Below are 13,534 nucleotides of genomic sequence, written 5' to 3' on the forward strand. Positions count from 1 at the left end.
CTTTTCAATTATTATTCATTATTTTATTCAATGATATACAGTAATTTGATAAGACTTTTTAAATTTATCTCAGTTATGCTGACATATATTGTGCTTTGACGTCCGGAGTTTGAGTCCTGGCATGCAAATCTTTCATCTTTTGTTTTCTTTTCTTTTATGTTATTTTATTTTTAAATTGATTTATTCATTCAATTTATTTTATTTTATTTCATTTAATTTCATTTCTTTTAATTTAATTTAATTTAATTTTATTTTATTTTATTTTATTTTATTTTATTTTATTATTTTGTTTATTTTTTGTTTTATTTTTCATTTATTTATTTATTATTTCATTCTATTTTATTTTATTTAAATTTGTATTTATTCATTTATTTCATTCATTCATTCATTCTATTTTATTTTATTCATTTTATTTATTTATACATTTATTTTATTTTTCATTTATTCATTCATTTATTTATTTCATTCATTCATTTTAATTTATTTAATTTATTTTATTTTTCTTTTATGAATTCATTCTCTTCTATTTTACTTTATCCGTTTTTTAATTATTAATTTTATTTTTCATTTGTGCATTTATTTCTTTCATTCATTCTATTTTATTCCATTCATTTTATTTATTTATTCATTTATTTTATTTTCCATTTAATTATTTATTTATTCATTTCATTCATTCATTCATTCATTCATTCATTCATTCATCCATTAATTCATTCATTCATTCATTCTAACTTAATTTATTTTATTCATTTATTTTATATTTATTTATTTATTCATTTATTTCATTCATTTTAATTTGTTTTATTCATTTTATTTTTTCATTCATTCTATTTTATTTTATTTTATTTATTCATTTGTTTATTTATTCATTTATTTACTTCATTTTAAATAATTTAATTTTATTTGTTTATTCATTTATTTTATTTTTCATTTATTTCATTTATTTCATTTATTCATTCATTTCAATTTATTTTGTTCATTTTATTTATTTATTCATTCATTTATTTTATTTTTATTCTATTTTATTTTTAATAATTCATTTAATAATTTAATTATTCATTCATTCATTCATTTCGTTCATTTATTTATTTTCCCCTATTTTCACTTAATACCTTTAAGTTTTATCAAATAAATGTTGTCCTTGGCTGATTTGATGTTGATGCAGAAATTCTAATAACACATTTTTCATTGAGTTTTATTGACAGTATTTAAATGAACATTTTCCCCACAGCAGTATGATTGACCTTTTATGACTTAAAATCAGATGCAGCGTATTTCCAAAAAATACTGTAGACACACAGCAAACATGATCATGCGCATGCTACAAGGTAAACACAGAGTTCTGTTGTTTGTGTAAATAAAAAATCATGTGTTAAACCAACAGGACGACACATCTGGAGATTATAAACGAACCCTGCTCAAACTGTGCGGAGGAGATGACGAGTAAGTCTTTTTTTTTTTTGGTGGAAATGAATCATAACTTTATATGCAAGAATGACAAGTAAGCCAGTTGAAATGGCTCTCAAAAATCAAGTTATTTATTTGCTATTATATTTTTTTATTAATTATATTTTTAATCAATTAAGTCATTCTTTTTATTTAATTTTAATCATTTAATTTATTTTTTATTAATTAATTAATTAATTTTATTTTCTTTTTATTTTTTCATTAATTAATTCTTTTTAATTACATTTTTTATTCAGTTTAGTTATTTTTTAATTGTATTTTTCATTTGTTAATTTTTTTATTCATTCTATTTTATTTTATTTATTTTGCCTGAAATTTTGCCTGAAAGGCCTCTCAAAACTTAAGTTATTTATTTGATATATTTTATATTTCTAATATATATTTATTAATGAATGTTGTTGTTCTGAAAACCTTTATACTTTAAAACTCTCGAATCCAGGCTTAAAGACTTTACATTAATTATAAACATCCGCCAGAGGGAGACATTGGTCTATCATAAAACAGGCCAGTACAGTATTTACAGTATTTATACAGTAAATGTTTATACACTACATATGCCTTTACATTGTCATCAAAATCAAAGTTAAATGTTGTGAAATATTATTACAATTTAGAGGCTCTATTTTTCGATTTCAATATATTTTAAAGTCTATTTAATTTGTGTGATTTAGTGCTGATATTTTAGCATTATTACTCAAGTATGTCACATGTAACATGCTCAAAAAAAATCTTAATAATTATGCTGTGTTCAGATTTCACATAAACCATGTAACAACTCAAATAAATGCCATTTGTTTGAAATAATAGACTATTGCAGCATTAGAAATATTCTTTGATCAATATATAGTATATATAATACTCTCACTGAAAAAAATCTCATTTTAAAGGCACAGTGCACCAAAAAATCCCCACCCTTTACTCACACTCAAGTGTTTTTTTTCCTTCTGTTGAACCAAAGGGAAGATATTCTGAAGAATGTTGGAAAAAACAGCCATTGAAATTCATACGCCAACTTGATTTCCCCCTAGTAGAACATGTTACTGGATTAACATCTATGTTGATCCTGGAACAACATTCCAATCAGCCAATCAGAATTCAGGGATATCTTATGGTTTATGTGTATGCACCTCTACATGATTGATATCCAAATATTATTCCCCTCTGATTGTGCGATTAATTTATAGTTGTGGTTGGGTTTAGGGGTAGGGAATATGTTTTTGAACAAAAATGATCAACCAGGATCAACGTAATTGTTAATCCAGGATCGCATCGTACTTGCCAAAATCATGACGTGTGACATTCATAGGATCAGAAATACAATGGAAGTCAATGGCTGTTTTTATCTAACATTCATTCATTCATTCATTTTCCTTCGGCTTAGTCCCTTTATTCATCTGCGGTAGCTACAGGTGAACGAACCACCAACTTATCCAACATATGTTTTAAACAGCGGATACCCTTCCAGCTGCAACCCAATACTGGGAAACATCCATACAATCTCATTCACACACATCCACTACGGACAATTTAGCTTATCCAATTCCCCTATAGCGCATGAGTTTAGACTGTGGGGGAAACCGGAGCACCCCGGAAGAAACACACAGAACATGCAAACTCCACACAGAAATGCTAACTCACCCAGCCAGGACTTTTGCTGTGAGGCAAAAGTGCTAACCACTGCGCCACTGTGTCGCCCATTTATCCAACATTAATCAGAATATTTTCCTTTGTGTTCATCAGAAGAAAGAAAATCTAAAATCTAAATAAATGCTGACAGAATCTCTTTACACCTTCCTGCAGTATTGCACTTTTAAATGCCTCCATATTTATGTACATACTATACCAGGGGTGTCAAACGCAATTCCTGGAGGGCCGCAGTCCTGCACAGTTTAGTTCCAACCCTGCTCCAACACACTTACCTGTAGGTTTCAAACAAGCCTGAAGGACTCAATTAGTTTGATCTGGTGTGTTTAATTAGGGTTGGAACTAAACTGTGCAGAGCTGCGGCCCTCCAGGAATTGAGTTTGACATGCCTGTACTATACAGTTTAGATGTTTATGCAGATTTCAGAAGAGATCAACTATTTTGTTTTTGTCAATTCACCGCAAAAATGCTTTTCTCACTTAGATTTTTTTTGTCTTGTTTCTAATATAAATATTAAAATATTCTTAAGTCAAAAAGCATTTTCTGGACAAGCAAAAAATGTTGCGTTTTAAGAAAGAGTGAGTCCAAATTAAATGAGTTTTTCATTAAAACAAGCAAAATAATCTGCCAATGGGTTAAGCAAAATAATATTATGTCAAATTATTTAGCTTACCCCATTGGCAGATTATTTTGTTTGTTTTAAGGAAAAACGGTTTACAATAAGGTTCATTAGTTAATGCGTTTACTAACATGAACTAATCATGAACAACACATGTACAGCATTTATTAATCATAATTGAACATTTACTAATGCATTATTAACATCAAAGTCCATGCTTGTTAACATTAGTTAATGCACCATGAGTTAACATGAACTAACAATGAAGAACTGTATTTTAATTAACTAACGTTAACTAGCATGAACAAATACAGTAGTAAATGTATTGTTCATTGTTTGTTCATGTTAGTAAATGCATTAATTGACATTAATTAATGAACCTTATTGTAAAGTGTGACCGGAAAAACCTCTCTTCATTTCTTAAAACAACACAATATATTTTGCTTGTCTAGAAAATGATTCTTAATTTAAGAATTTTGAGATATTTGGACTAGAAACAAGGCAAAAACTCAAAGTAAGAGAAGGGAATTTTTAGAAAGCCTGTTTGGATCATTGGCTCCATATGTCTCAATGGTAGTACCGGTACTTATTATTTTCTTATGTGTATGTATTTTTGGTCCATGTCTTCTGAGATGTTTTATGGCATGAATGTATAGGATGGTTAATGCCTTAGGTAAAGGGTATGAACATTTAGCTATGAATGGAACTGAGGGTAACCATTTAACAAGTAGGGTTTAGGAGAATATGGTATTGTAACCCATCAGATAATGATGAGTGAATAATAGCCACAAAACTTAATCAGAACTCTATGACTCATTCAAACAGTTTTTATTATAAAGTACAAAACCAGTTAAACTCGCTAAAACATTGCATAAATGGGGCAATTTCAATTTAAAAAGAGAATGCTAAAGAAAGCAACACAAAAAAACAAAACATTCAGGGCAAACCTCAGGCCTACAACGGGGCAGGACGAAGTGTGAGAGGATGCAACAGATGAGTAGCTCTTAACTCCCAGTAGCACAGCAATCATTTTACATTTACATTTAGTCATTTAGCAGACGCTTTTATCCAAAGCGACTTACAAATGAGGACAAGGAAGCAATTTACACAACCAAGAGCAACAATGAATAAGTGCTATAAGCAAGTTTCAGGTCTGTAAAGTCTAAGAAGGGAAGTATTAGTAGTATTAGTAGTATTTTTTTATTTTTTTTTTTTGTACAGTTAGTGTGATATTCAGAGAGGCAATTACAGATTATGAAGTGTAGTGGAGACTAAATAGTTGAGTTTTTAGTCGTTTCTTGAAAGTAGCGAGTGACTCTGCCATTCTGATGCAGTTAGGGAGTTCATTCCACCAACTGGGCAGATTGAGCGTGAGCGTTCGTGAAAGAGATTTCTTCCCTCTTTGGGATGGAACCACGAGGCGACGTTCATTCACAGAACGCAAGTTTCTGGAGGGCACATAGATCTGCAGAAGCGAGAGCAGATAAGAAGGAGCAAGGCCAGAAGTCACTTTGTAGGCAAACATCAGAGCTTTGAATTTGATGCGAGCAGCAACTGGCAGCCAGTGCAAACGGATGAGCAGCGGAGTGACATGTGCTCGTTTAGGTTCATTGAAGACCACTCGTGCTGCTGCATTCTGGAGCAGCTGAAGAGGCTTGATAGAGTTAGCTGGAAGCCCAGCTAGTAGAGAGTTGCAGTAATCCAGTTTGGAGAGAACAAGAGCTTGAACAAGGAGTTGAGCTGCATGTTCAGATAAGAAGGGTCGGATCTTTCTGATGTTATAGAGTGTGAATCTGCACGATCGAGCAGTTCTAGAGATGTGGTCAGAGAAGTTTAGTTGGTCATCAATCGTTACTCCAAGGCTTTTCACCATTTTGGATGCAGTAATCACACTACAGCAACCACAGCAGTCCAAAAATATACACAAATCACCACAAACCGTTAAAGGGTCCCACCACCTCACCAGTGCCAGTCACACCCACGGAGGAGACGAGCGGCTGCCCTTTAACACACAAGAGGAGTAACAAAACAAACCGAAGAAAAAGTTACAATAATATTTGTACACAGCACACAACAAAAAAGGGCCTTTCACCTAAATCAACAAACAAAAATAGTAACAATAGTCGTGCTAGTCCTGTAACACAAAAACGACTTAATAAATATTTGTGAATATGAAATCTGCATTAATATAGCTTTGGATAAAATTCAAATACCTTACATAACTGGACCTAACCGAAAGGAATTAAAACCCAACCCAGAGTTTCTTCTTAGAGAACCTATAAAACCATTTTATTTAAATAATCACATTATGTAATAGTAAATATTAAAGTAAGTAGCATTTAAGTTCCTTTTACCTTTTGAATGTAATTCACACAAGTAGCATATCAGTTAAAATCTGCCGACTGTGTCACCAGGCCAATCACCATTAACACGGGTGGGATTCTGAAACACAACACAATAAAGTAACTGTTTACCCCGCCTTTCTTCTCGCATTTCCTACCTCGCAATAAATCCCATGCGTGAGGGCACTTTATATCCTCCGCTACACAGAGCTGATCTAACAACATATTGTTCTAAATGCATGCAATCAAACTTGAAATGATGACATCAAATAAACAAACAGCTCTCCTGACACAATGAACAAACATCGTCACAATTACTATAATAGTTACCCTAGTAGCAAAGAATTCTGGCCCAGATTTGGCATAAAGCTAGGACATCAGGCATTCATCCGGCACTGGCATACAGCATGTGGGCCAACCATGGCCTGGGTTTGGCAGAGGTGGCACCGTCTATAATGCGGCACACAAGATTTGGGCCAGATGTAAAATGTAGTATTTGGCCCAGATTTTAAAAATTGATTGTGGGCCACGTGAGTTTGGCCAGTCTTGACCCACATTTAAAATACATGAAACTATTTTTTGATTAAATAAATCAATTCTACCAATCAGGTCACTGAGAAAAAACAAGGCCCATAGTGTGCCTAAAGCACAACGCTTCATAGGTTTATAAATTTCATTGCAATCGTGACACACCAACCTTTCTGGCCCAGTTCAGGCCCAGTTATGAGTTATTAACTTGGCTGAGACTTGGCCCAGATATGGTCCGTGTTTGGCCCTTGTCTGGAAGCCAGATTTGGTCCAGTCATGTACCGTAATTCACAGCGGCATGTGGGCCAACCAAAACCTGATTGTGTGGGCCAGAGCTGGGCCAGAGAAATTTTGCTATGTGGGTAGAGAACAAATTACCTGCTTGATACCCACTTGTTTGTAGCCTCAATGAATGACAACCAAAAGCATGCTATGCTGTTGTGCGTCTATTTATAGCGCGTACTGACACCTATTACGCTACGTTACGCTGTGCTACGGACTTATGGGAAATGTAGTGCCAAACCCCTACGTCGCCCCATCACAGTATGATCCAGGCTCTTGTAAAAACAGAGCCTGGAAGAGGGGATTGAAAGAAATATCCATGTAGTCACTCTACAAATATTCTGTTTTGTAACTGTGTCTTATCTTATTGTGAGTCGTCCCTGTACTAGGCGCCTTGACGTTGCGCCTTGACATTCTTGAGCACTGGATAAAATTGTTCTGCCTAACTGAGCTGAATATTTGCACGTATTCATAGCCCATGTAACCCTGAGTATGATGTATAAAAGCTGGGAATACCCCAGACTTCTTTAGAAGAGAGCAATAAACTGTTGGATTCACATCTCTCAGTTGTTGTTGCCTTCCTGGAGCTCCAGCTTACTGAGGAAACACACAGACGATCTGCAATTTATCCCAACAATTGTTGTTATGTTTTGAGCACTGAAATAAATAGGATGTGTTTGTTTGTCAGTATTGCAGGGGAGTTTTTCCCAGAAGCCGCACAGATCGCCTATAAAATGTGGGAGATCAGCGCCATGACCAAAGTCCAGGTTGGAGTTCTGCTTTTCCTCTCATTTTACACTGAAAAAGAAAAGTTTAGCTGCGTCCCAAATCGCATACTTATGCACTATTCTACGCCATTTTGTAGTATAAATAGTGTTAGTCGTGTGTTCACACTGAAAACTCTAAAAATCATAAGTGCACTTTAATTACCCGGATGATGCACTCATTCAGCTGCTGAAATGAAGTGTGTAATGATGGACGCTTCACGCACTACAAAGAGCATAGAATCACCAAGAGGCGACACTCTAGTGCAATATGGTAAACAGCCACTAGATGGCGCGGCAGCCATTTTGGAATGAAAACTCCAATAGAACAACAGCATATTATAAGTCTGCATATTAAAAGTGCTGATGATTGTGATAGGAAGTGTTGTTTTGTCGTCTTTCAGGTTGTATTTCAACCTTGATGCACTTTTTAAATAAATAAATAAAAAACAAAGTGGCTGCTTGCCATCGCAACAGCAGTAAGATTCAATGGACAGCCGATTGCTTTCACTCCAAAATGGCGGAATCCGGGGCTGTTGCTGGGCGCTGCTGTTGCAATGGAACGTTCTACTGAGTGTCGCCTCTTGATCATTCTAAGCTCTTTGTGCACTCAACGACCGCAGGTTTGCTTCGGAAGGGGCGGAGCTATCAGGCACACATGTTGAATAACTTTATTTACTTTGGATGGTGAAAGCAAAATTCTCCTACGAGAGTGAATATAGCGCCTCCCGATGGTTAATGCGGTTATACTCACGGCAGGTATTATTTGATAATTCGGTCGTTTATTTCACTGATTTGGCAACTGTGAAACGTCATTAGGGAAACGGTGTGAATTTCCGCTTAGTAAAAAAACATTAGTGTGCCATTTGGGACGACACTACATACATATACTATTTTGTTGGGTGTGCAAGTGCATAAGTACATAGTGCATGAGTGCATAGTGTATAGTGTGCCATTTGGGATGACACTATATACATATACTATCCTGTTGGGGGTGCAAGTGCATAAGTACATAGTGCATGAGTGTATAGTGTGCCATTTTGGGACGCAGCTATTATTTTTTTTAAGGTAAGTAGTTGCAAAAAATGGCATGGGCTTAACAAAATTAAACAAATTTAATTTATTAATGTAACTTAAGTAACTTAATTTGTTTGTTTAATCCAGCTCATATAAATTGTTTGCAACAACTTACCTTAAAAGGTTTAGTAAATCCATTGAATGTTTTTTCAGTGTGTTCAGTGGGTAGAGAAAGTATTCAGACCCCCTTATGTTTTTCACTCTTTCTTAAATTGCAGCCACTTGCTAAAATCATTTAAGTTTTTTATTTCCTCATGAATGTACACACAGCACCTTATATTGACAGAAAAACACAGAACTGTTGACATTTTTGCAGATTTATTAAACAAGAAAAACTGAAATATCACATGATGGTCCTAAGTAGGGATGTAACGGTATCAGAATTTCACGGTACGGTAATACCTCGGTATGAATGTCACGGTACGGTATTTATTGAATCATTTACAGGAAAAAACAAAACTTATGAAAATACTCCAAAAAAGTGCCAAAAGTGTCAATGACATACAAATTAGCCATCTATCTGTAAGCTTTGAAACAGAAACTTCAATTTTAATAACAAAAAATTATTAAACCATGTAAAAAAATAAAGTTTCAATTTAGTAGTGTTGAAAACTCATCACATTCAACATTTAATCACTCACTCACTTAGATAGAGATGGGTTTAAAGAAAAATTATCATATAAATATAATCTGGTAAAAGCTGGTATCTCTGGGCATTTACAATGTCCCCTGCAACAGAAAAAAAACCTCTCATTTGGGACTGAGGTTTCTGGGACAAGAGAGATATGACTTGGCCCAGGTTGACAGCAGTGGGTAACGTTGTGCATTGTCTTTCCCCCACTTGAGAAGACAAACCATGAGTAAGATAGAGATCTCATGTCTGCATCAATCTGAACAGTGTGCTGACAACACCGCTATTCAGTACGCGCGGGACAACACAGCTGATAAGAATTCGCCCGACAACACCGCTATTCAGTACGCGCGCGACAACACAGCTGATAAGAACTCGCGCGACAACACCGCTATTCAGTACGCGCGCGACAACACAGCTGATAAGAACTCGCGCGACAACACAGCTGATAAGAACTCGCGCGACAACACCGCTATTCAGTACGCGCGGGACAACACAGCTGATAAGAACTCGCGCGACAACACCGCTATTCAGTACGCGCGCGACAACACAGCTGATAAGAACTCGCGCGACAACACCGCTATTCCGTACGCGCGCGACAACACAGCTGATAAGAACTCGCGCGACAACACCGCTATTCAGTACGCGCGCGGCGACAACACCCGCTTTAGAGTTTTCCAGGTCTTTTTCATCCCCGCTCCTAGCAGCACACTCCATTTCCGCATTACTGGATCTGTAGCGACAACAGACCGCAAAGGATTATGGCCAAGCCTGGGCTGATGGGAATTGTAGTTTTCGCTACCTCCCGTTCTCGTTCGCCTGAGCAAATTTTTTCAGAAGACCTATAGTTTTACCGAGTCATGCGACTACGGTAATATCGAAAAAAATTAATATTGCGGTATGACTGTATTTACAAAACCGTTACATCCCTAGTCCTAAGCATTCAGACCCTTTGCTGTGACACTCATATTAACTCAGCTGCTGTCCATTTCTTCTGATCGTCCTTGAGATGCTTCTACATCTTCACTTGAGTCCAGCTGTGTTTGATTACTAGGGGTGTCAAAATTAATTGTTTTTTCAGTGCACCGCGATGCAGACGCGGACAATTCAGTATCGGTTCACTAATAATCATAACCGGTTATTATGTACTGACGTCATTTATCTCCTATGCGCTCTGTCGCGAGGGAGGTGATGAGCGCGAGTATTTACAACACTCAGCCAACTCAGGGCCGGTCCGTGGTATAGGCACCATAGGCAAATGCTAAGGGCGATGTACATCCAGGGGGGCGCCAGAAATGAGCGTGGTTCAGTTGGTTTTGTTTTGATATTCCTGACACACATTCAGTTATAGACGGCAATACCTCAAAAACCTCTTACCCTAAAAAGATCTAAAGTGAGTTTCCTACAAAAAGACAAAGCTGGTTATAATTCACAGCTGTCTTTCTTTTCTTTTGCTCGGCATTACGAGCACTGCTCCGTTTAAGCCCTCGCAATATGCTGAGTGGAGCTTTCAGTAAGAGATCGTCGGAGAAGTGCTTCTTTTTTACATTTTTTTTTTTCGTTTTTCTGCTCCGCTCTGTGCGAACTCTCCCTGTTGCGAGGGCTTAAGTGCGTGTGTGTGTGTGTGTTTGTTTGGTGCTGTTTATGTTTGTGTATGTGTGTGAATGAGAGACAGTGTGTTGCTGTGTGTCTCTGTGTTTATACAGACAGCTTGTTAAAGCCTCCCCCCTAAAATATAACACTGTGTATGGAAAGCATCGTCAATGCACCGTGATGCACCAAGATATTGAATTGAACCGAATCGAAGGCATCGTAACCGAACCGTGAGACCAGTATAGGTTCACACCTCTATTGATTACACTGATTGGTAGGGATGTAACGGTATCAGAATTTCACGGTACGGTAATACCTCGGTATGAATGGCACAGTACGGTATTCATTGAATAATTTACAGGAAAAACAAAATAATGAAAAGACTCGAAAAAAGTGCCAAAAGTGTTTATTTACCTTAGCACTGAACATATCAATGACATACAAATTAGCCATCTATCTGTAAGTTTCCAAACAGGAACTTCAATTTTTCCATTTTAATAACAAAAAACTATTAAACCATGTAAATAAATAAAGTTTCAATTCAGTATTGTTGAAAACTCATCACATTCAATATTTAATCACTCACTCAGATAGAGATGGCTTTTTTAAGGAAAATGATCATATAACTATAATCTGGTAAAAGCTAGGATCTCTGGGCATGTCCCCTGCAATAGAAAAAAATCCCTCTCATTTGGGACTGAGGTTTCTGGGACAGAGAGATATGATTTAGCCAAGGTTGACAGCAGTGGGGTAACGTTGTGCATTGTCTTTCCAACGCTTGAGAGGACAAGCCATGAGTGAGATAGAGGTATCTTTGCGGTACAAGTCAATGTCTGCGTCAATCTAACAAGTGTGCTGTGTTCTGCAGTCCCCATGACTGTTTTTAGTCGTATTCCCCGACTTGTATTTCACCACAGTCTGGCAGTGCCTGCATACTGTTTTTTTCTTTGTCTGTCACCTTTTCTCCTTTTTCGTATCTTTTTAGAAAGAAACCGAAATGCTTTCACACATCCGATTCAAAACCCGCTTTAGGTTCGATAATTTCCAGCTCTTTTTCTTCCCTGCTACTAGCAACACACTCCATTTCCGCATTACTGGATCTGTAGCGCCAACAGACAGCAAAGGATGATGGCCACGCCTAGGCTGATGGGAATTGTAGTTCCCGCTACCTCCCGTTCGCTTCATTCGTCTGAGCAAACTTTTCTCTGAAATATAGTTTTATTGAGTCATGCGCCTACGGTAATATTGAAAAAATTACCATTGCGGTATGACGGTATTTACAATATTGTTACATCCCTACTGATTGGACTTGATTAGGAAAGCCACACACCTGTCTATATAAGATTTTACAGCTCACAATGCATGTCACAGCAGATCAGAATCATGAGGTCAAAGGAACTGCCTGAGGAGCTCAAAGACAGAATTGTGGCAAGGCACAGATCTGACCAAGGTTACAAACATATTTCTGCTTCACTTAAGGTTCCTAATAGCACAGTGGCCTCCATAATCTTTAAATGGAAGATGTTTGGAGTGACTAGAACCCTTACTAGAACTGAGCTATTGGGGAGAAGTGCCTTGGTGAGAGAGGTAAAGAAGAACCCAAAGATCACTGTGGCTGAGCACCAGAGATGCAGTCAGGAGATGGGAGAAGGTTGCTGAAAGTCAACCATCACTGCAGCCCTCCACCAGACACATAAAAGGCTGCATGAAGTTTGCTAAAAAACAAGATGGTGAGAAATAATATTCTCTGGTCTGAGCAGACCAAGATAGAACATTTGGCCTTAATTCTGAGCAGCATATGTGGAGAAAACCAGGCACTGCTCGTCACCTGTCTAATACCGTCCCATAAGTGAAGCATGGTGGAGGCAGCACCATGCTGTGGGGGTGTTTTTCAGCTGCAGGGACAGGACGACAGGTTGCAATCAAGGGAAAGATGAATATGGCCAAATACAGGGATATCTTGCACGAAAACCATCTGCAGAGTGCTCCGGACATCAGACTGGGCCGAAGGTTTACCTTCTAACAAGACAATGACCCTCAGCACACTGCTAAAATAATGGAGTGGCTTCACAACAACTCCGTGACTGTTCTTGAATGGCCCAGCCAGAGCCCTGACTTAAACCCAATTGAGCAGCTCTGGAGAGACCTAAAAATGGCAGTCCACCTACGTTTACCATCCAACCTGACAGAACTGGAGAGGATCTGCAAGGAGGAAAGGCAGATGATCCGCAAATTTATGTGTGAAAATCTTGTTGCATCTTTCCCATTCTTATGACCTAAACCGGTCACCACTAATAAGAAGACGAGTGCAATTGCGGTAGAAAAACAAACTTATTTATTTACTTAATTCAAAAGTCATGCTAGCCCAACTCAGGTCCAAGACTGACCCAAGACGAAAGACAAGTGATGATCGAGACAAATGATGAGTGATACACCGATGTTCTCCATCCTGGCGCAATCACCTGCAACACACATACACACGCCGACGCACACAGACAGACACCCACACCCCAGCAACAAACGACCACAAGGGGTCGTCACACCATAAAGACCCAAAGCTGTATTAGATCAAAAATGTGCTTCTGCT

General features: G+C 37.1%; 1 protein-coding gene across 4 annotated transcripts in view; it reads left to right on the forward strand.

Moving 5' to 3' along the window:
* anxa6 (annexin A6) overlaps positions 1-13,534 on the forward strand; it is a 230,555-nt gene that overhangs the window by 196,413 nt on the left and 20,608 nt on the right. For all 4 annotated transcript variants that reach the window (XM_073921243.1, XM_073921244.1, NM_001002038.2 and 1 more), the window contains 2 exon segments: positions 1,385-1,443; positions 7,571-7,649. In XM_073921243.1, the coding sequence (XP_073777344.1) occupies positions 1,385-1,443; positions 7,571-7,649 (138 nt within the window).

Source organism: Danio rerio, chromosome 14 (assembly GCF_049306965.1).
Source record: "Danio rerio strain Tuebingen ecotype United States chromosome 14, GRCz12tu, whole genome shotgun sequence".
Taxonomy (NCBI): domain Eukaryota; kingdom Metazoa; phylum Chordata; class Actinopteri; order Cypriniformes; family Danionidae; genus Danio; species Danio rerio.